The sequence below is a fragment of the Bos taurus genome, chromosome 14 (assembly GCF_002263795.3).
Source record: "Bos taurus isolate L1 Dominette 01449 registration number 42190680 breed Hereford chromosome 14, ARS-UCD2.0, whole genome shotgun sequence".
Taxonomy (NCBI): domain Eukaryota; kingdom Metazoa; phylum Chordata; class Mammalia; order Artiodactyla; family Bovidae; genus Bos; species Bos taurus.
Genome location: NC_037341.1, coordinates 81,708,310 through 81,732,778, shown reverse-complemented (window position 1 = coordinate 81,732,778; position 24,469 = coordinate 81,708,310). Strand labels below are relative to the sequence as shown.

Sequence of the window (24,469 nt, the reverse complement as noted above, 5' to 3'; positions counted from 1 at the left end):
CCAAAAACTTACCAGATTTGATTTGCAAGCTTCTAAGGAGCTGATTAGTCATTCCTGGGCATCACTGCTGTCTCCCAAATGTTCCGGCTCATAGTGAGAGCAAAGCCACTCCTCCCACTGTAGACGCAGCGCAGGGTTTGACTCGGATTACAAACCGCATGCGCTAGCGTGGGGTGACTCTACAGAGATCCTCCGCACAGGGGTCAAGTGCTAAGCGCACTGTGGGCACTCTGACAGCCCCTAAGGAGTGCACACAAGTACCCGGGGAGCACGGAGCTTAAAGAGCAAACCAAACAGCAGGGACGGCAGGAGCACAGCTATGGAGGTTATCCAGCTGGTGGTGGGGGGGCTCAGGGAAGGCTTCACACAGGAGGAGGAGCCTGGTCTGATTTCAAAGAGTGAGTATGACTACAAGCACTTCTTTGAGACAGTTGAGAGAAGTTGGAAATTAAATGTTTTTACGGAATAACTGGGAGCTTCCCAGGTGGTTCCGCACAAAAGAACCCACCTGCAATGCAGGAGACAGTGGTTCAATCAATCCCTGGTTTGGGGAGTTCCCCTGGAGGGGGACACGGCGACTCAATCCAGGATTCTTGCCTGGAAAATTCCATGGACAGAGGAGCCTGGTGGGCTACAATTTATAGGGTCACAAAGAGTCAGACACAGCTGAGCGCTCATACACACATACACACACACACAGATTGCTCTCCCTAGCTTCAACTCACACTGAATTATCTCCTAAACTGAACTCTTCGATCACTCTGTCCCAAGTCTGTAATTCTAGAAATCAGGAGTTTCTAACCAAAGTGATTAAAACTCTGAAGAGTTTTATGTCCTTTTATGAAATGGTTACTTTCAGAAATTATATAAAGTATAAGTTAATATATCAGTATATTTCTGCCAAAATAGGTAAGTCAATAAAAATGCACTTCAGAATCAGCTTTTATTATAAGGCAAAGTGTTGTAAACATAAAAATCTTGACCTTGAATTACACCTTTTATTATGAACATTTCACTCAATAAAAATCTCATGAACAGGGTCCAACTGATGACAAATTCCAAACTAATGAAATGTTCCCATAACTCAAGTAAACAAATGTAGGTCACCAAGTAAAGTCAAAGCCAGGTTTATTCGCACAATCCAAGAACGACGTGAATGGACCAGAACCTCCAGTGCTCGATCCTCCACCGTTTGTATCAAACTTTGAGTGTCTCCTGAGTGACACAGTAGTCTGCATTTCCAAGGGCCAAACAGCAAGGCATACAGAATATCCTCTCTCTCCTCACTTGCTTAAGGCCAAGAAATCTGAGATAAAAGGAATGAAGTGACTGATGACACAGCCCACTCACTTGGGAGTTCTCTCAGGTGATTCTGGGTCAGGTCATCTAATCTTGTGCAAACTCTCCTTCTCATCGGCCCTGCTTTGTGTGTGTGGACGCATGTCGTAACCAACAGGGAACCGCTGTTCGTCACCTGCTCACTGTCTGCTTTCATCTCCCGCACAGGCACCAAAATACATATATATATTAGTTGGATCCCCAAAGGCAACATGTAGACCTTTTTGTTTGAATATTTTAGATGAAAAGGTCTTAAACCAAGCTGTGTGAACTTCAAAGAAGTTCAAGAGACACTGCTGATCCAGGAAGAATACAGCTTCTGCTGATAAAAGACCCTGTCCCGACTTTTGGCAATTACCTGTTACTAGATGCCACAGAGAAAAAGGAACATACATTCAGTTTATGGTTCTCTTTCAAATTTCTATTTTCAACAACAATTAATAGAACCCAGATCTTCTTCAAGCATGGGTCTCCCTGGTGACTCGTGGTGAAGAATCCACCTGCTAATGCGGGAGACCTGGATTCGATCCCTGGGCTGGGAAGATCCCCTGGAAAAGGAAATGGCAACCCACTCCAGGATTCTTGCCTGGAAATCCCACGGACAGAGGAGCCTGGCAGGCTTCAGTCCATGGGGTCCCAAAGAGTTAGTGACTAAACAATAACACGTGTTTTCCTTTATGAGCAAAAGGCAAATTATAGTTTAGAATGAGAATCCATGAGATTCAACCTCATTTCCTCTTTGTTTCCTAGAGTTTTAAAGGTTTTTCTTAAGCCCAAAAGACAAGTTCTTCAGGCAAACATTTATTTAGCATCAGTCTTACATTTTCACAGTCATTGCTGTCTGGTGGGTTATAAATGAATAACAGAATTCTGCCAGTCGCTTAGGCTCAAGACAATTGCTTTTTTTCTGTTAAAGCGTTTTTTCCGTTCATTCACACTCTGAATGAATGAAAGCGTGAATGCGCATCCAAAGGAAGGCTGCTGTCGCTTTTCTGGTTAAACCTCAGCCCAGACTACACGAGCTTAAGGTGACATACAGAAACGGAATAAAATAAAAAGAATCAACATATGTACATTGTTTCAAAATTTTATTTGCTTATTTAAAAAAGATTGGAAATAGGTTTGCAAAAACACATCTGTATGTACAAAGTAATCCATGTGGTTACGGAGGGCAAGCTCTGGAACATACTGCTGGATCAACTGTTCATCAAAATTGGAACTCTTTGTATCAGAGTCGGTGGGAAGTCATTAGGTTACATGCCAAAAGCCACTGAAAAGAACCGAATCTAGTGTCACAGTTGCCAGATTCAGAAAGGCCAGATTCTAACACATATTCTTGGATACCAGTGAAGCTGGTCACCAAGTGATCTCAGAGTTAGATCAATTAATTAAGCAAGAGGTAGTTTCTCCAATCATGTCCCTTTTTCTCTTTTCATCAAGGTCATTCCTAGAGGGGATAAGGATACATGACATCATCTTTGAATCCCTTTGAACTCCTGTTCTGGGGCCCCATTTCCCTCAAATACAGACATTTCTGTCTTGTTGCACTTTAGGACTCGCGATCACCCAACGCAAAAAGGATTCCAGAATTCAACATTAGAGCCAATCTTTCTCTGAGGACACCATTAAAGCAACAAGCAGAAATCAGTCCTGTGGTGTACGAATTAAGGAGCTTCTTTTTAACACGCTTTTCTGTTAATATAACAATAACATTAACGGTGTCCAAACAGGAGACGCAGGCTGATGCAACAAGCCCCCAGAGGAAGCATACAAACCACATGGTCAGTCGCCTCACGCGCCTTCGCGGTCGGGCCTCCGAGCTCCGCTGAGACTGTCAGATCCCAGAGCCCCACAGCTCCATGGCCTCCAGCTCATCCTGGACAGGGGTGAACTCTGGCTGGTCAGGATGGGGAGCTAGAGGGGGAGAGTGGGGTGGGGGCTTGACAGAACCCAGGAGCCACAAATTGATGTCCTCCCCTCCTTTGGATCCGCAGAGGCATAGGTTTGGTCTCTAAAGTACAGAGATATCCTGCTTGGGTAGAAAGTGAGAGCACCCTGCATCCACCGGGCTGTGCGCACCTTTTCCAGGAGGTTTCAGATGGTTAGTAAAAGAAGGTACACCGCAGAAATGGTTAGCCAAACTGCTTAAATATGACATGTTTTATTTACAAAAGAAAACCCGAATATCAGCAGAGTGACGAAAGAAAAATAAATTTTAAAAATCAGTCTCATGTTAGAAGTCCAACACCGGGGACAGGAGGCGGAGGCAGAGGTGGGCGATCAGAGGAGGAGCGGACAGCAGGGGGTCAGGAAGAAAGACGCCCAGCGATGTGCGTGAGACGGGACGAGGAGAAGGCACCCGGCAGTGGCTACTCCTGGGCTCCACCTGGGGAGGTCTGGGGTAACTCTCGGCAGCCACACTTACACCCTCACCCAGGCTGGTACGGAGCAGTCGGTTTTTATGACAACTGACAAATGACTTGGTTAAATTCCAGTCTTATCGTGGTTAAGTGTTTGGAGCAGGGAGGGCAGGAGATGAGAGGGTGGGCAGGTGGGGAAGCAGGTGGGCAGGGGAGAGGAGTGCCCGTGGGCAGGGGCAGGGCTGGGTGGTCGTGGTCAGCAGGACAGTTCTGTGTCTGCAGCCAATTGCCCAGGCCAATGGAATCAGAGTGGAAGAGTTCCATGTCAGTGCTGGTAATCATTGTAAGGGACCAGATCTTAATGAGAGACAGGAAAGTTTGAGAGAACGGGGAGGGAAGAGACGAACAGAGAAAAACACATCAGCAAAACTCTGATCAGTCCCTCTGGGAAATAAGGTTAAGTTTCTTCTAAAACAGAAAACTTCAATTCATGGGCTAATAGGTTTATTGCCCCAAAGCAATTTCTGAACCTCTCTCTTGATACTTCCAAGAGTGACTGTGTTGGAAAATGTCCCGTTATACAACCCTCTAGCATGGAGACCACAGATGTTTTTAGGAAGCACAATTTTTTCAGGATCTCAGTCCAGTAGTTAATAAGAGGCAAGGACAGTGTGGCCGGCCACTTTTGCTTCTTAAAATAATCCCTGGTCATTTAAAATGCATGTGGTGGGAAGGATGTCACCCAACAGAATCTCCAGGTCTCTCCTAATTACGGGGAAAGTTCTAAGTTTGAGGTGTCCCCAAAACAAGAGTAAAATTTAATAGGACATTATGGCCATACCACAGAAGTAACACAGAGAGGCCCCAGAGAATTGTCAGATATGTCCCTCAATGATCATATATGAGGTCAGAGGCCATCTGGAAGCAAGGAAGACATAGATGTGGCATTAATTTAAATTTCCCCTCAAGAGGTAACCTCTACATTAATTTGCACTTCACAGAAGAGACCTCTGGATAATTTCAAAGGTAGTGAGCAATTCCAGCTCTGCTTCCTGCTCAAAATAGGTCTACTTTTCAGAGGTCCCCCCCACCATTATGGTACTAAGACAGTAAGATTTGCTCAAAGTCCACGAAGGGCTGACACTTACCTCCCACGCCGTAGGCAGAACACGAAGAAGGGTCGCAGTATCCAGGCTGGCCAGACGGACCCTGGGGTCCAGGGACCCCCAGGTGACCTGGTGGGCCCCTTGGTCCAGGAGAGCCAGGGGGGCCCGGGCTTCCTGGTCGACTCTCCCCAGAAGGCCCTAAGGAGTGCCCACCAATGAAAAGAGTTGGTCTCTTACCATCACAGGGTGAGGTTTCAGACCACCAAGAAACAAACTAACTCTTACAAGAAGCCATCTTACACGTTTTGACAACTAGGGTGGTCTGCCTGTTTCTACTCAATGAGTTCTATTCCTGAACTGGATTTCCTGGACAGAGGATCACACTGCAATCACACGTTCTCCTGGAGGTCAATGCTTTCAACCAGCTCAGGAAACTGGAAAGCAAAATGCATTCTTGTCCCTCACCTCTTGAATATTAAGGGAAAGGAGCAGACTGCCACCAGCCTCTATCTCCCAATGCAGGCTCCTACAGATCCAGTGTGAGGGCACGCACACACACATTTACACACACAGGAACACATCTGACCTCAGCCTGGCAACCCCTACTGGGTTATGGCCCCAGATGGTTGAAATAAATTATTCTACATTTGAAAGAAATTATACTGCAGGAGAAAAATGAAAATTCTGAAATTGGACCCAACAGATGAATCCAAAATTCCTCTAGGCTGCTGCTGCTACTGCTGCTAAGTCGCTTCAGTCATGTCCGACTCTGTGCGACCCCATAGACGGCAACCCACCAGGCTCCCCCGTCCCTGGGATCCTTTAGGCTAGCTTGTGTCAACTGAGAACTTAACACTGGATGAAGGTGAGAGGGTGCTGAAATTTCTGTGGATTTAAGCAGCGCGTCAGCCTGGACTTGCTCTGGCTCATGTGTTTGTTTTGCTCTAGACCTGGATTTCAACAGTGTTTCAAGGCCTTTTTCAACTACAAATGAATCTCTTTGAATAGAACCAAAATGAAACTCAGGAACACGTATCACTCTGTATTTTAAAAGTGTTGCAAATCTCTGGAGAACTCAGCTCCATGAGTTAACATTCCCCAAGCATTCACTCTGCATACGGCATGCTCTGGGACAGTTCCTCATGCAGTCTCTAATAACAGGGGTATTGATACTCAGAGCAGACCTATTGCACTAGGAATCTCTCCTACAGAAAGTATTTCCCCAAATCATCAACAGGTTGGCAAGAAAAACCGGTAAGTCATTAGATTCAATATGCTTAAGACTGGGATTGTAAATACCAGTAGGACTGAAAATTTATAATTCTAATAAACAAATATGGCCATCTGGAGACCATCCTAAAAGCATATAGTAAAATTCACAAAACTCCAAGCTTGCACAAGCCCCATGAAGTGAGATGGCCATGGTGGCAGAAACTGTGAGTGCTCAACACACAGCCATGTGTCCCCCCAGATTTTGAGCCTCCCATGCAGCTCGGCTGGGGCTTGTGACTAGTCCCAGCCAGTGGAATATAACCGGAAAGGACATCTGTCATCCTCCATTCAGGAAGCTGATCTTTCTCCTCAAGGCCCTTTGCTCTAAAATGAGGGGAAAGTCAGCCTACCCACATCAAACTTTGGGTACGTGTCAGTCCACGAAGCATTTGGGGATTGATTCATTAGTGAAGCACAGCCTAGCCCCAGCCTGACCCTGCAAACAATAAGATCCCCGCACATGCTGTACCTCTGGGTCTGGTGTACGGGAGACTCGTTACTAACACACTGGCCCTCCCGTGAAAGGCATGGGAGACATGGCCACTCCAGTCGGCCACATGGATGTAATATGGAAACGTGGCTGCTCCAGTCGGCCACACGGATATAATATGGAAACATGGCTGTTCCAGTCGGCCACATGGATGTAATATGGAAACATGGCTGTTCCAGTCGGCCACACGGATGTTAACATGGTCATCTGCCTCGCCTGCAATGTCAAGGGAAAATGAAGACTTGGAGTCTCCGTGCTGCAGTTTGCCGTTGGTAGGAAGACGTACCTGCTGGCCCTGGGGGGCCTCTGGGACCTTGAGTTCCAATGCCTGGATTTCCTTTCTCTCCCTTCACACCAGTTAAACCTAGTTTTTAAAAAAAAAAAAAAAGGAAAAGAAAAGAAAATTCTCCTTAAATGAAATCTGGGTAGTTCTGTTTTTCCTGGGTTTCGCAAGGATCTCTCTGATGAGGACAACGATGAGGGTTGATTTGGGGTTATGCTACCACAGGACTTTTTAAATTGAATCCTGACACTGGTGCCTTTTGCACAACCACATACAGAAGGCTGGCTCTGTGTCTGAGTGTGTCGTCTGTGTTTGTAACACTGCAAGTTTACCGTCTTCCCTCCGCTGAGGTGGCCCAGCCCGCTAGGATCTGGCCGGTGTTTTGCACACACGGCCATCGGATGGAGGCGGCTGGCACTCCACAAGGAGCACAATAGAAATAACCAGCGGACACGTCTAACATTTTCCTTTGGGTCCACCCTGTAATGTATCTGCAAAAGGCATGAATTATAATTAGGCAGCAAAGCTCTAAAGAGCGTGAGTTTCCATTAAAAACTTGGAAGGTTCGGGGAAAGCCTGTGTTTGATTTGGCTGATTCAGCTCCATAAAAATCTAAACCTATTCGTGGTTCTTTTCCACTGAACAAACCTCTTCTTCCAAGTAATTTACGGTGCTATTAACAAACTATACATTTTCACAGGCAGAAAAACAAAGAAACATACACGCTGACACCTCATCATCCCAACAGGTCCTAACACAAGACCGCTGGACAGACGACAAGGCTGCAGCGAGGCCCAGCCCAGCACGCGCGGCTGTGGCAGACCCGGGTCCGGGTTGCGTGGCTCGAAGCACAGAAGCCTTTAGTGTCTGTTTTCACATGTACAACAATACTTTGAGTTAATAGGATGCGGAACTACACCTCTTTGCAATTGCAAAGAAATTATGTGTGAGTTGGGAAAGCCGAGGAGGGAACATACATAAAAGAAAACAATCAAGTTGATAGGCAGCAGCATGCGACTGGTCTAAAGTATTTAAAATCACAAATAACTTATTTTTCCCTTCTAAGTGCAAGGCATATTTACTGTAGACAAATTAGAAGACCCAAAAAGCAATGACTCCAATCCTAGAAAATAATCACTTTTGACATCTTGGCCTGTAACTTCCAGAAAGAAAGGTATTGATGCAGTGTTTGCTCTGGGGATAGCAGCTTTTCTACACTGCAGGGATAAAGATTGTCCTCTGATGTCTGCTGTGTTCCTAGTGACCTCTTTCTGGAGTCAAGGTATACGTGTCACCTTTTGGAAAAGTCCTTCCTCCTTGTTATCGGTCCTCGGGGCGGCTCCACCCGCAGGGAGGCTGCCCCAACAGGCGTGCGCGCTGCGCGGCCTCGGTGGCACTTTCTGAGCTCACCGGAGACGGGCGCTGCAGGGAGAGGGCGGGGCGCTGACCGCTGAGCTCCGACCTCCTGCTCCGGCCCAGCTCTTCTAGGAGCGGACAGGAGGAGAGAGATTTCTCAAAAGTAAAACTGCAGTCGCATCTGAGTTGAAAAAGCACGTAACTTGCATGCATCGACACTTAACGCTCCACTGTTAAATCCAGTTGTTCAGAAAACCATCCTGAGTCTACTGGTTATTTGTAGCTACTAGCTTGGCTAATTGGGTAATAGTTGGAGTGGGTACTATTTTTAATTAGAGGGAGATGCTTCCTCGCTTGACAGCTGTGCCCTAACACGCATCAGGGAATTCAGAAGAAACCGCCTCTTCTGTGAGAACTGGAGCCGCTTTCCCCACAGGGACCCACTCACTTTTAAAGAATTAGAACTGCAGAAAGAACCCCGATGACTAACGGCAGCCTGCATGACTAACAGCACGGTGACTCAGGCCTCCCGTGACCTTACGGTACCCACGGATCAACGCTAAGGAGAGCTCCTCAGGGACACGGAGTAAGAGGGAGACGTAGGAGAGTCGGCGGAAGAGGACACTCAGGAGAGAGTCCCTGCGCAGAAACCCCCGACAGCAGCTTCCGGACGGGCCCTGCCCCTACTCACAAAGAAAGCAGAAGGCGGGGACCACTGTGGAGCAGAGAGTCTGGCTCTTTTAATTTTCTACTTACGTAGAGAAGAACAAGTGGCATTTGATACTATCCGCAATGCAACTCAAAGTAGAAGAAGGTACTCACAAGAATGTTCCAGCCCCCCAAGATGCCTCAGGGCCTCCCTGGTGGCTCTGCTGGGAAAGAATCTGCCTGCGAGGCAGGAGACCTGGGTTTGATCCCTGGGTCAGGAAGATCCCCTGGAGGAGGAAATGGCAACCCACTCCAGTATTCTTGCCTGAGAAGTCCCATGGACAGAGGGGCCTGGAGAGCTACAGTCCACGGACTCACAAGAGTCGGACACGACTCAGTAACTAAACCACCAGATGCCTTAAAAGAAAAAAAAAAAAAAGGAAGAAAACTGTAAGGATATAGTTACATATTAACAGAGAATTTTAGATTGCATCATCCTTGAAGTTATGAAATATTCCAACTACATATAGGCTAACACATTATATGTTAATATTTGCCTATGTCTTCACTCGTGTTTCTCAGACTGATGGAATACTCATGAAGCTGACCTTGGTTATAAATCTTTCTCCGGGGGAATAAAAAACCATGTTAAACATCATTATTTAAGTAGCTAAGTGAGGACTGAGATTGAAGGCTAAGTTCAGAGACCTCAGATCTCTAAAAAGAGAACAGGAAATACTTTTTTTGAAAGGAGTTTTTTGATGTGGATCATTTTTAAAGTCTTTATCAAATGTGTTACAGTATCATTTCTGTTTTATGTTCTGTCTTTTTGGCCACGAGGCATGCAGGATCTCAGCTCCCCAAGCAGGGGTCGAATGTGCACCCCCTGCCTTAGGATGTACAGTCTCAACCACTGACCACAGGGAGTCCCTGGGTGTCTTTGATAAGCCTTGGAGGCTGTAATCAAAATAAAGGAAGTCAAGTGTTTCAAAAATGTCAACCAGCAATTGTTCCTGAGACAGCACTGAAGTTTATAGACTGAGTGACTGCCTGCAGCCACCACCCATAATAAGGACTCCCTCATGCATCTCTCTGGTGAGGGTCCAAGGTAGGGTAGCTTGGTACAAAGAGGGGGTCTCCAGAGCTAAGTGCCAGCACCCTGTCCACGAAGACACAGGGACTCTTGAGGCCACAGCTTACTTCCTCCTGAAATACCCTTCCTACCTCGGCCGTCTCCACAAATACTTCTCATTCTTCGAGACTCAACTCATACCTTCTCTACGGCCGTAATGGGCAGAAGCACAACAAGTCCGAAGGCAAGGATTATCTGTTCCATTCGTGGCCATGTCCCCAACATGCCCAGGTGGTGGTGCTTTATTGCCAAGTCGTATCTCTTTGCTGTCCATGGGATTTCCCAGGCAAGAATACTGGGGCGGGTTGCCATTTCCTTCTCCAGGGGATTTTCGCAACCCAGAGATCGAACCGGGGTCTCCTGCATTGCAGGCAGATTCTTTACTAACTGAGTCACCAGGGAAGCCCTGTAAATATGGAATACTTCACGAATTTATGGTGCCTTCCAAGTATTTTATAACTGACAGATATTTACTGAATGAACAAGTGAACGAATGATTTGCTTCCATAGTATCTGCGCTTCCCTTGGCACTGATCCCATCGAACTGCACGTTCATCCGGCCTGGAACCAGGAGCCTGCTGACTGCAGGGATCGTGCCTTATTTATTGCTCCAGCGTCAGATCCAAGCTCTCACATAGTAGGTGGTCCAGTAAACACTGGAAGAATAACGGGATGACTGCATGTCTACACCATCACGCAGCTGATGGTTAAAAGCAGCCATGACCTTTGAAGGATCAACAAACAGAACTTCTTAGGCTGGAAGCCTGCTTTTACTGTCACATGCGTGGCTTTTGTGAAAACTGCTTTTTCCTAACAAGTTCCTTATGTGGCCATACCAACTACTGGCGTTGTGTAGAGATGAATATCACGGAGTCCAATTAAACTGGAGTTTCTGTCATTTTTTTAAAAAATGAGCCTAGCTGATAGAAATGAAGACCTAACTTTCCAAAAATATGATTTAAGCTAAGATTAAAATAGCCTTAGTTTTCTGTGGAGTTACCAAAAATATTTAGAATAGAGTTTTCTATTATTTATTCATTCTTCCTTTTTTCCTTTTTTTAATGAGAATTGTTACGATCTACTCTCTTAGATCTTGCTCTCATTAAAAAATTTAAGATCTTATTCTCGTATTTCTTTCTTTTTAAAAGAAAATCTTTAAAACTTAAAAAAAACTTAAAAACTTAAAAACAGACTTTACTCTTTTAGAGCAGTCAGGTTCACAAGCAATACTGAATAGAAAGTAGAGAAAGGCTTCCCACACCCCCCTCCCCTACTCTTGCCTGGCTTCCCTCACCATCAACATCCCTCCCTGGAGTGGCCCACTTGTCATATTCTTTCTTTAAAAGTCTCATTGGGGGATCTCCCTGGCGGTCCAGTGGCTAAGACTCCATGCTCCCAATGCAGGAGGCCAGAGTTCGATATCTGGTTCGATATCAGGGAACTAGATCCCACAAGCTGGATCTCAGACCCGATACAGCCAAAGAAACTAGATAATATTCTTTAAAAGTCTCACTAAAAACCACATCAGGGCTCCCTGAGCCTGCCTCACCACTAACCGAAGACCAACCCTCCATATTTTCTTTGCTAAAGAATACGCATTCGTTTGCCTGCAGCGGGCCTCAGCTGTGGCATGTGCAGTCCGTTCCCTGACCAGGGAGGGAACGTGGGCCCCCTGCTCTGGGAGCGCAGAGTCTTAGCCACTGGAGCACCGGGAAGGTCCCTCCAGTGTTTTCTTTTATGGATGTACGAAGGCAGAGACCTGCTTGTTTTAGTTCATCCTTGTATCCCTAGTATCAGACACAGATCAGGCACCAGGAAATATCTGTGAAACAAAGGGAGGGATGAAGGAAGCACAGAGTCTGACTGTGGGCTCTGACAAGCCTGAAATGTGGCTCGCCACCTGTGCCCATACGCGCCTCCCCAGGTTTTGAATCTAAATGCTTTACACGTATAAACTCACTTCGTCTTCCCAAGAACCACAATGGTGGGTAGTACTCTTAACCCAAAAAGCGGGCTGTGATTCAGACAGGTTAAGTGACTTGCCTTTAGCTAGTAAGAGCCGCAATTTAACACAGGCAGGTTGATGCCGAAGCCTATACACAGAACTGACTACAGCATTCCCCACCGCTCTACCCTAAGCTGGGTTTCGAGGCCGCACCTGTCTTGCTCGCTGCCGTCACGGCTCCCTGGGCTGCCTGTCCAATCAAGCTGCACATTTTCTCCGGCTCCACACTCAGAAATCAGTCCTGGGGTTATCACATCTCCTCAGCTCATTTCCCCTGGTTTGCACACTTGCCTTCTGCCCTGAGCAAGACTTGGGGTTGATTTTCAGAAGATTTCTCTTATTCACACTGATGACTGGCCCAGGGTCTGGCCTTTGGTTATCAGTTTCCTATTTTCTTTGGCCCGTTGACCTCCGGGTGGGGAGAGTTTACTCATTTCTCTGGTGCCCTGAGCACAGCAAGCACTCAGGCTAGAGTCTCAAGGCACTCCATGGAGCAGTCATTCATTCCCTCTTTATCCCGGCTATTTGGAGCAACTCTCCGAATTTATGCCCAGGCAGATATGCAAGGCCTGGGTAATGCTTTCATTGTAATTCTACCAAGAAGCCACAGAAAATGTGAGACAGGGCTTCAGCTGTGTTATTATATTGTCTGTTGCCTGGGAAATGGCTGGCAATACATTCCAAGTAGAGTTCATTTTTCATTCAATGTATGCTTGAATGCCTGCTAGGTACAAGGTCCTGGAACAAATAACTCATTACAAGATGGCAGATTAATTGGACTCAATCCAACAAGCGTTTTATGTCCTCCTCCAGGCTCTGCTCTTTTTACATGTTTGGGCTGTACCAGCATGTACAGCTCCAAGCTTTGTGCTTCACTGGCCAAGACTAGAAAATAAATATTTTTGTTTTTCTTGTTTTTGAGCTGCAAGGCAAGGTTTGTGGGATCTTCGTTCCCTGACCAGGGATTGAACCTGTGCCCCATGCAGCAGAAGCACAGACTCTTAACTGCTAGACCTCCAGGCAAGTCCTCAAATTGGTTTTAAATGTAAACAATTTTTGCAAACCGTTGCTAAGAGTCTATCTCTCTACAGCCTTTTCCCTTAAACAACTGGCCATGTAGTACGCCTCTATAATTCAGGGTCCAGCCAGGGACCATTGTAGATCTTTCAGGAAGAGGGAATTTGGTGCAGAGATTTGGTTACATGGGAGAGAGAAGGGCTGAGAAGCCAAATAGAGATGATGAGGCAACCCACACCCCAACAGCAGCAGGAAGCAACCATGACTGCCAGGCACGCAGGGACAAGAAGGAAGGGTGTGCCCGGAGCCCAGGGCCTGGGCCTTCTAGAAGGGTCTGGAAAGAGAGACAGGGGTCCAGTGGACGCAGGAGCCACACGGGGGCCTGGCCACAGCTGGGATGGCCGAGGAGGCTGGGTGGGGTGAGGGAGGAACAGCCTGACTTCTCTCCTCGTCAGACCCTCAGCCCTCGTCCATGGCTCCCACTGGTTGAACCTGCCCAGGAGCAGAGCCCAAGGCAGCCTGGGAACAGAAAGACGCGCAGCTACAGGAGGGAAGAGGAGTCTGGGACAGAGGACGATGAGCCCCCAGCTCATCAGCGACCCCACTGCACCTCGGGGTCCGCAGCCGCAGGGCAGAGAGGGGCAGGGGCCACACAGCAGGAAGCCTGGGGCCACTGGGTTACGGCCTCACGGGTCCTAACAGGAACGTCAGACCAAATGCCGCTCTATCACTTTCAGCTCCAGGGTTTGCATTGCTCTTCTTCAAAGCCATCATATCATGTCCAGCGTTGACGGTTGGAAAAAGTATAAATGATTCAAACTTAGCAGAAAAATGAGCCAATTGCTGCAGTTTTAAAAATGGGTATTATAGGTTCAGCATGAATATTCAGCAAGCTGGTGTTATTTAAACAGATATTTAAGTTAGAGCTTGGTCTGGTCTTCACCCTCACAGAACCAAAAAGCGACGTGATGCTCTCCACTCTCGGGAAGGAAGGGAGTTGTGTCAGGGCGGTGGGACAAGGCCCAGGTCTCACAGAGTTTAAAACAAAATGTGTTACGGCCAACAGCCCTCACTAATAAGCAGGACGAGTCACTGTTAAGATGAGCACATCGTATGTCTGTGATCCGCATCATATTTTTCCAAGCTAGCAAAAAGTTCAGAAAAGTCAAATTACTCTGCTACACACACACACACACACACACACACACACACACACAAAAGGGCTTCCTTGGTGGCTCAGCTGGTAAAGAATCCACCTGCAATGCAGGAGACCCAGCTTCGGTCCCTGGGTAGGGAAGATCCCCTGGAGAAGGAAATGACAACCCACTCTAGGATTTTTGCCTGGACGGTCGTCATGGACAGAGGAGCCTGGAGAGCTACAGTCCACGGGGTCACAAAGAATTGGCCACAACTGAGCCACCAACACACATACACATAGCAATTTAATGTCAAAGTTGAATTTAGAGCCAATGAAAATGGAGAGGGTTAATGAAGACATCTCCTCTGTGTATGTTTTCACCTAGCTCTGTAAATGCATTCTGTTACACTTATTTATTACAGTGTATTCATTGCTTTAAAAGCCGTGTCAAAGAATTCTCTGAAGATGGTTTATCATAGCTAACATAAACAGCTTTAGTTGTATCATATAAACTAAAACTTGTCATTCTTTCATTTCACTTGCTTATGCTCAGGGCCAGAAATTTAGAAAATGCCAGAGTACCTTCCTGCATTTAAAAGAAAGGGGGTGGGGGGAAGGCAATCGGGTGAAGGCAGTCAAGATGTACAAACTTAGAGTTATAAGATAAATAAGTGCTAGGGAAGGAATGCACAACGTGATAAAAATTAACACCGCTGTGCAATATGCATGAAAATTATCAAGACAGTAAATCTTCGAAGTATTTTCACAAGAAAAAAACCATTTTTTCCTATTTCTTTAATTTTGTATCTGTCACTAAGCTTATCATGGCACTATTTCCTGATGTAGGTGAGCCAAACCATTGTGCTAAACTTACATAGTGCTGTATGCTAGTTAAATCTCAATAAAATTGGAAGAAAAAAAGGAAAACAATGATAAAAAAAAAATGAAGGAAAGATAAAATAGATAGCCTGTGGGAATCTGCTGTATGACTCAAGGAACTCCAGCTGGGCTCTGTGACAACCTAGAGCAGTGGGGTGGGGCGGGAGGTGGGGGGGACATGTACCTACGGCTGATCCATGTTGATGCTTGGCAGAAACCCACACAGCATTGTAATTATCCCTCAATTAAAAAGAAAGAAGAGAAAATAAAGTCTCTCTCCTCTCTCTCTAAATTATCTGTGTACACATGTAGGCAATACAACCAGAAGGTCTTTTGACTTTTGACCACAGACATCTAAATTAGACACTCACATTTGGGCACTGAAATATCCAATGCATTTTCTATTTCATATGCAATAGGAAATGCATATTAGATATATCCAGTATAACCAAAATTTCTACTTAAAAATTTTACCCTGCTGTTCTGGCTGAAATTATGTGATGATGACTCGAGAGAATGCTGACATTGTCACTTGGCAGTGACTGGCTATTAATAGGACGTCTTCTGACGGATGAACCAGCACACCATGGGCTTCTGCTTGTATCATGACTCTTGGGTTGGATGAGGAATGGCAGCCAAAAAGCTAAGCAAGTGGTAATTAGTACCATAAATCACTTATGAGTCACGACATAACTGCTGGATGTCAGGTATTATGAGGCATAAACGGAAAACAGACACGGAATTTGATCTGTGGGGAGCATGTAGTCTCATTGGTGAAATAACAGAAGCAAAACCAATAAGAGACAATTCAAGAAAACATATTCAACTTGGGTGCTACAAGATATAATTTCACATGGTAATGAGGTAGGGATCAGCTGTTGCTTCATGTATCAAATATTTGTTCAGGCTCCTTGGGGAAGGTGTATAGAGCAAAAGCATAGTCCTGTTCAAGGAAACCAGTGTCCGGTGGGAAGACAGACAAGAACGTCAACAATCACAGTAGTAAGTGAGACAGCTGGGAGGCAGGCACGCAGCTGGGGGCCGGGGGCACAAAGCCGAGGCCTTGGTCCGGTTCAGTGGGAGTAACGCAGGTGTGGCCGACACACGGGGCAGCCAGCCCTGGGGAGGAGGAGCGGTCTGCCAGAGCTGGCTGTCGAGACGAGTTTCAAAGTTTGAGTCTGAATAAACCAGAGCAAGGAAGAGAGTTCTGGGGAGTTGGAAGAACAGTGGAAAACCACGAAAGGTGTAAGGACGGGGCTGCACAGGAGTCAGCACGAGGACAGAAAGGAAGGGGCGCGGATGAGACCGCGGCGGGCAGCGGCGGCGGTCTGGATTCCCCCGACCCAGCAGCAGAACTGCACGTCCATCTCCCACAGAGGATTCACGCATTTCCCCGCTCCTGGGATTTGGGCTCGGCCGTGTGACTTGCTTCTCTCAGAGGAGTATCAGTGGCCGTGATGTGAACAAAGGCTTGAAATATGATAGGCGGGTGAGTCAGCCTATTTATGTCCGTGACTGCCGTAAGAAGAATATACTCTGGAGTCACTGCCCCGCCAGCCGGGACCCCAGCAGAGCAGAGCTGCCCTGTCTCCCACGGACATGTGGTGGCAGATAATATCTATTGTGTGTTACTGAGATTTTTGTGGTTCGTTATGCAGCGAAAGCTGACTGATACTGAGAGCCCTGAGCAGCTCCTTTTGGCTAGAACAAAGGGTACCAACTTGAAGAGCAGCTGATGGGGAAACACGACACAGGGCCACACAAAAATATCCTGCTGAGAGGCCATCACCACTGTGCAGTACTCCAGCATTCCAGCATAATGCCCATACCCCAGACAATGTGCAGTATCCAGCATTCCAGCATAATGCCCATACCCCAGACAATGTGCAGTATCCAGCATTCCAGCATAATGCCCATACCCCAGACATTGTGCAGTATCCAGCATTCCAGCATAATGCCCACTACCCCAGACAAGGGCTGAGATCCAGTGCAAGAATCTGCCACTTATTACACAGACCTTCCAATTAGGATTTCAAAGCAAACTAAAGCCACAGAAACAAGTGTATCAGCTCTCAGGGCAAAAAGAAGACAAAACAGCAGTCACAGGTTTTGTTATTGTAATAGTCGTATTACAATAGTACAAAGCTAGGGACACAATTTAATGATAATTGTAACTTGTCAGTGACTTCTTAAATTACTTCTTTGTGTTTGACTGGAAATTGATTTTATCCTAACTACAATTAATTTCAGAAACAGATACCCAAAAAAGTGTTAGTCTACAAAAAGAATTTTCCAGTAGGTGCTATTCTTTCAAGGTGTTTAAATCTACATCTTGCATTTCCCTTTAAAAAGCCACATCTGGAATTTGAATAATGTAAAAGAGGTAGGAGAGAAAGACACCCATTTAAATGGTGAAAACAGGCAGACAGAGCATGAGCCAACCCTTCACAAGAGCCCTAGAAGTCAGACTGCTTGGAAATCACTCTTACAGATGAACGCATCACCCTGGTTATACTGCAAGGACAGAAAACCTTGGTTCAATTCAGAGGAGTGTGACTAAATGCATATTCCCCAATTCTGTGCTATTTCTCCCTTCAAAAGATGCAGCTTAGTCCCCTTCTATTTGAGCGGGGGCATGTCTTAGTGACTCTCTGCTAACAAGAGGATATTCGGAAAGCAACGTTGGGACTTCTGAGTCCATAACAGGCACTGTGGCTGCCCCTGCTCTCTCTGGGAGCACTGGTTCTGAGGAAAGCAGCTGAGCAAACACCCAAGTGTCCCTGTGGAGACGCATCCTTCTCAGGCAAATGTAAGCAGAGTGGCCAGGGAGCGCCTGAGACCACCATCGTCCTGGGTGGGGTGAGCCAGCCACGTTGGCAGCAGGTCAGCCTGCCCCAGTGGAGCCTTCAGATGACTGTGCCCAGACTGGCATCTTACCTGCAGCCCCATGAGAGACCTGGCCTCCCCAGGTGGCACTAGGGGTACAGAACCCACGTGCCAATGCAGGAGACGTAGGAGACGTGGCTTCGATCCTTGGATCGGGAAGATCCCATGGAGGAGGGCATGGCAGCCCACTCCAGTGTTCTTGCCTGGAGAATCCCATGGACAGGGGAGCCCGGTGGGCTACAGTCCATGGGGTTGCAAAGTCAGACACGACTGAGCGACTAAGCACGCACCAGAGACCCTGAGCCCGAAGCACCCAGCTAAACCAGTCCTGAACCCCAGCCCATAGACTCCATGATTACACATGCTTCCTTGTTTGAAGCTAAGTCGTAATTGTTCACAGCTTGTTTGTTCACGGTAACAGATCAGTACCTAGAGCTTCTCTCTGCAGCCATGATAATGCAAGGGGTTACTTTGTAACCGGGGCGGGGGGGAACCCTACAAATAAAACGTGGTACAAAGATAAAAAGAAGCAGCATTCATTGCCAAGCCTTAAGGTCACTAAACATTAGGAAAACACAATCCATCAAACTTTCAGAGAAAGATCTTGTTCCCAAGGACATTCAAATTGGACTTTACCAGATAATTACTGGGTGAGAAAAGAGAAAGTTCTGTTTCTCCGGAATTCATCTCAGGAAATGAGAGGTGGAGGATGGAGAACGCCAGAGAGGAAGAAGGCAAGCACGGATTTCTGCAGATCTTTACCAGCAATGAAAAGATGATGTCTCACGCAGCTGAGTGTCAACCATGTGCTACATCACAGGGAAGACGTGTAAATATTTAGGCATTAACCAGCACATTATTATGAGAGCTCTACCGGCCCTCTATCTTTCATCAAGTTGGTCTGTCCCATAAAGAAAGTTTTTCCAGGAATAAACCAGGATACAAGGGACATTAAGAAGTTTCACAGACGCTTACCATTGCAGCCTTCCTGGCTCACAACTGCTATGCTTCACTTCTGAGTCTGTGACCAGAGGTTTCTGCCAAAGGCATCTTCTGTGCCAACGGCTCTTTTCAACAACAGGAATACTGAAGGCAGGAACCCTGCTTCTCTCTCCCAGCTTCGAACCCATCGGGGACTCTTTTTCCTGTAGACCTCTCAGCACCGTGAATGCACAGGAAGCTGGCACAGGCGAGGCACTCGGCGTCAGCTTTAGCAGGGGTGCGTCAGCTCTCGCCCTGAAAGCCACTTCTGTGTCTCTGAAAGGCGGTGGCCCTGACTCATGGCAGCCATGGATGCTGGTACCTTCTCTGCCCTTGTCTGCTGGCGGAGCTCGGCTGTGTTTCATTTTCTTCTCCCAGCTCCCTCCTCTCATTTTCTGAAACAAAGTCCATCTTTTTTCCAAGTTAACCACAGAATCTGACTGATGAAAACTGATCTTTATTTAACTCTTGTCTTTCTTTACATTCAGTCATTAGAAATTTGATCTTCTATGGCAGAGAAAGCTCCAAGAGAGTCATTTCTAGACTTCAAAAGTCACTCAGGGATTTTATCCTCAAAGAACAATAACAAATTAACCTAGGGAGCCAACAGAGGGTAGAAACCACTCGGCACACACGCTCAGTCCCTTCAGTGGTGTCCGACTCTGTGACACCATGGACTGCAGCCCCCAGGCACCTCTGTCCATGGAGTCTCCGGGCAAGAACACTGGAGGGGCTTGCATGCCTCCTCCAGGGGATCTTCCTGACCCAGGGACCTAACCCACATCTCCTGTGTCTCCTGCACTGGCAGCAGATTTTTTACTGCTGAGCCACAGAAGAAACCACCCTAGCATCAAGCTTTTACGGTAGAAACCACCCTCATATTAGCCTTTAGACAAACGTGTTAAGGGTAAGATTCTAATATTGATATTTTTAGTCCTCAATAATAATATTGGAATGACTAGAGCACTTCCATCCAAAAGATTTGATCCAGCCAAGCAGATGTAAAGTGCTAGTGAAATTTATAGAAACCAATCACGTCCAGCAGGGCAGGGCTTTGCAGTGGATACCTCCCGGTCGTTTCCCATAAACTTTTTTTCAGGGGCTGGCATGGGGAAAGACACTGACCCCAAGAAGTGGGAAAAAAGACATGACGAAAAATCAAAAGGTGCCTGAAAAAGTAGGCGAAGGTGATTTACGTTATTTGCATAATGCCAGGGATGTGTTCGCGATCCTAGCAGACCCTCACTGTGAGCACAGCAGAGACAAATGCAGAGGCCCAGTCATGGGTAGAGCTCAACTACATCATCTTGAACTTGGAGCTGTCGCACGTTAATAATTCTTAAATACAAGCACATTTTGACTCTTCATTATGTTGCCAGTGTAGTTATGCTGGAAATTTGCATGTAGGGATAAATCTCCTGACAATCATTCACTCTCCTTTTACTTCTTTATAGTACCCACTAGGGCACTCGGGTTTATTTTTTTAATTATGTGTGAAGGTAGGTTATATTTGTTATCTATAACTTTCAGTTTAGAACAGTAACAGAAATGCTACAAATTATTTGTTATAAATTAGGAGACATTATGTTTGCTAGGCTTAAGAATCAGGGCTTTACCAGTTTCAAACCCTTTTTCACCTCAGGACCGATGGACATGCTATTGCTATCTCTGCCTGGAATACTGTCTTCTGACTCTTTTCGTATTGTTATGGCCAACCCTACATTTTCACATCTTGGCTAAAACATCACTGATTCAATAGACTAAGTCAGAGTCCCCTCTTCCATGCTAATAGAGCAGCCTATACTTTTTCATAATATATAACAAGTGAAACTGAGCTATTCATGTATTTTTTGTTTAATGTCTGTCTCCACGCAAGGCACTTGAATAGAAAAAGCTGACATGCAGTTGGTGCTCAGTAAGTGCTGGTTGGATGAATGAATAATCAGAAAGGCTAAACTGTAAGATTAAGCACCCAAGATTACACAGCTAGCATGTGGCAAAGTTCAGACCCTAACCTATATGGGATTGAGACATTACTTCCATCACCTTATTCTGTTTCCAGCTACAGAGGCGTCACACACAGTGAGGTGAAAACAGTTCTATTCTAAAATATTGGAAGCAGAACAAGATCAAATTACTTTGAGCCAGGTTTCTCCTATTTGTCCCCAGGGTGAGATACTGCAATAGAGGTCTACCTCCATCCATGCATCTCAGATCACCAGATCTGTGACCGATTTCCCTATAGGTTACTCCCCTACTGAGCCTATGCTAAAATCTAGAAGACATGTCAAGTGCCAAAATATATAACCATAAAAAAGTCTTTACCACGTTCATATGCACCTAAAGCAGTTCACCTTTCAAAGCTGGTCGTCTACCAGGTCGAGGAGGCCCCAAGACCACCCAGACATAGCAGAACAACACGCGTAAGATGCTTGCGAATCGTACAGCCACAGTCCGCTGAAACACCCGGTCACCTGGCAGCTGACGTGCTGTGAGTTACGGACATTAGGGGCAATAATGAAACCGGGTGCACCAAACCCTGCACAGCTCTGGCCTCCGCTGGGAAAACCCCACTACACAGTGAATTCACAGCGACGACAGGGCAGGGGGCACAGGCTCAGGCAGTTGGTTCTGAATTCTGGTCCCCTGCTGTCCAGCAGGTGGCTTTTGTGACAACTGACCATCTCATTGAGCCTCAGTTTCCTCACCGAAAACAGGCCAGTACTGATTTCATAAAATCTTTATGAGCATTAATATCGTACTAAGCAACTGACAGTTTATTAAGTACTTGCCAAAGACTCTTGAGAGTCCCTTGGACTGCAAGGAGGTCCAACCAGTCCATTCTGAAGGAGATCAGCCCTGGGTGTTCATTGGAAGGACTGATGCTGAAAATCCAGTCCTTTGGCCACCTCAAGTGAAGAGTTGACTCACTGGAAATGACTCTGATGCTGGGAGGGATTGGGGGCAGGAGGAGAAGGGGACGGCAGAGGATGAGATGGCTGGATGGCATCACTGACTCGATGGACGTGAGTCTGAGTGAACCCTGGGAGTTGGACGTGAGTCTGAGTGAACCCTGGGAGTTGGTGATGGACAGGGAGGGCTGGTGTGCTGCGATTCATGGGGTCACAAAGAGTCGGACATGACTGAGCAACTGAACTGACTGAACTGATGAATCGATGGCAGCACTGCTTCTTCCTTCTCTTTTTACACATGTATCCATTCCCCCCAGACTGCCCGCCCATCCAGGCTGCCACACAGGAAGAAGCGTAGCATTGCTTCTTATCAAAGTTTATAGCTTGTTTTATCCAAAGGAGCCTGTGTATACGGGACACAGCACAATATCGGCAGACGCACTTGATGCCTAACAAGCAAAAGCCATAAATAATCATATTATCTCACACCCTGCCCCGCCAAGAGTCTTACGTAAACCTTGCATTTCATAAATATTTGTTGATTTATCATACAAAGTAAACCAGCTATGAATTCCAGCTGTTATGGATACACAATCTAAAAATGAAAATCTTTAGCTGGAAGATTCCTCTACTCTGATACGTTTTGGAGAGCCATGGAAACTGAAGTAACTGCATGAGACAGAATTCAGGAAATCCCCCCGTCCTTTGCAGGGAAAGAAAGAAGCTAAACTTTGTGGACTCTAGACCACTGAATTTAATTGTTGTCTGGGTTTCTAGATGGTTCAAGATCCTAGTGCAGATAGTGAACACCTGAGCACATGGAATAAGGAAGTAAACACAACGGTCACCTGGGCATGACATCCAGAGATCGGAATTAGACATTGGTCAGGAGGATCTAGTTAGGATCACACAAGGCTGTGATTGGAGAGTGAGGTAGTCAGAATAGCCAGGACTCAACTGCCACAGTTCAGGAACCAACAGAGGAAACTCAGAGCTGATCCGCTCCACTTGCTGAATTCTGGAAGCCAGGATACAGAGCCCTTTACCTGGAGATGGTGCACGGTTTAATGGGGAAGTGGAGGAAGCGCTTTTCTTTGACATAAGGTAACAACACAGTGTGAGCGAGGCGAGAAAGCAGGCGAGCAGCGCGGCTGCCTCACGGTTGCTTCTGCGATGCAAACGCAGCCCCTCCAACTCTGGAGGCAGCAGCTAGGCAAGTCTCAGTGGGAGTGTTTTGGATTTCCCTGGTGGCTCAGCGCTACAGAATCTGCCTGCCAATGCAAGAGATGTGGGTTCGATCCCTGGGTCAGGAAGATCCCCTGGAGAAGGAAATGGCAACCCACTCCAGTATTCTTGCCTGGGAAATCCCATGGACACAAGAGCCTGGCGGGCTGCAGTCCATGGGGTCGTACAGGGGACGCGGCTGAGTGACTGAACAACAACCACTCCTGCAGCTTAAGCTTTGGGTGCACAACATGAGCTGCAGGTCCCTGTGAATCCTTAACCCCCGCAGACCCTCTGTCTGTTAGAGTCCATGCAAGAAGACAGCTAGAGACTGTTCCACACAATCTTATGAACATTAGTGGGTTGTCCAAAAAGTTCCTTTGGTGTTCAAGTACCAATAGAAATAAAAGACATATTTTTCTCTTCACCAGGAACTTTATTGAATGTATTCACCATTTTGTTCCACTACCTTCTGCCATGTTTCAGGCAACTTCATAATTCCATCTTCCCAAAACTGTTTTTTATCTTTTTGAGCAAAGAATTGCTCCAGGTGCCTTTTAGAGTCTTCCAGGGAATTGAAAGTTTTCCATTAACAGAATTTGTAAAGACTGAAATAAGTGGAAATCCAAAAGTGCAACGTCTGGTGAGCACAGCGGAGGAGTCAGAACTCCCAGCCAAGCTATGAGAGTTTCGGCCTGGTCGTCCAAGAGGCGTGAAGTACTGTGCTGTCCTGACGGGCATTCCTGACCGACTCTGGGGGCTTTCGTTGAGTGCTGCTTTCAGTTGGTCTAATTGCGAACAGTGCTTGTTGGAATTAATCCTCTGCTTTTTCAGAAGGAGCTCGTGGTAGACTCCTTTCCAATCCCACCATATACAAAACAGCAACTTTTTTGGATGAAAACCAGCCTTTGGTGTGGTTGGTGCTGGTTAGTTTCACTTGCCCCACAATTTCTTCTGTCTCACATTATTGTACAGTATTCATTTTTTATCACCCGTCATGATTTGTTTTACAAATGTAACATTTTCACTATGTCTCAGTAGATAATCACATACAGAAATAGGTTCAAGAAGGCTTTTTTCTTACTTATGTGGAACCCAACCGTCAAAGTGATTAACATAACCAAGCTGATGCAAATGATTTTCAACGCTTGATTTGGATATTTTGATTTTGTCGGCTATCTCTCTAGTGATATAATATTTTATCTGTGCTGTGTTGTGTCTGACTCTTTTCAACCTCATGGACTGTAGCCTGCCAGGCTCCTCTGTCCATGGGATTCTCCAGGAAGCAACACTGGAGTGGGTTGCCGTGTCCTTCTCCAGGGGATCTTCCTGACCCAGGGACTGAACCGCGTCTGTTGTGTTCCTGCCCTGGCAGGCAGGTTTTTACCACTGAACCACCTGGGCAGCCCCAGGATAAAGCTGATTGTTCTCAGTGAATGTCT

General features: G+C 46.5%; 1 protein-coding gene across 9 annotated transcripts in view; it reads right to left on the bottom strand.

The window, feature by feature from the left end:
* Positions 1-2,409: 2,409 nt before the first annotated feature.
* The window catches only part of COL14A1 (collagen type XIV alpha 1 chain), a 232,915-nt gene continuing 210,855 nt past the window's right edge, over positions 2,410-24,469 (bottom strand). For 2 of the 9 annotated variants that reach the window (XM_059874511.1, XM_015474560.2), the window contains exons 46-49: positions 6,853-6,930; positions 6,546-6,782; positions 4,847-5,002; positions 2,410-3,252 (exon numbers count right to left, since the gene is read on the bottom strand). In XM_059874511.1, coding sequence (XP_059730494.1) covers positions 3,173-3,252; positions 4,847-5,002; positions 6,546-6,782; positions 6,853-6,930 — 551 coding nt within the window. In that variant the 3' untranslated portion in view covers positions 2,410-3,172. Of the gene's footprint in view, positions 4,056-4,846; positions 5,003-6,545; positions 6,783-6,852; positions 6,931-24,469 lie in introns of all 9 variants that reach the window. The other 7 variants (XR_003038138.2, XR_001501879.2, XR_003038139.2 and 4 more) reach the window with 7 other exon arrangements.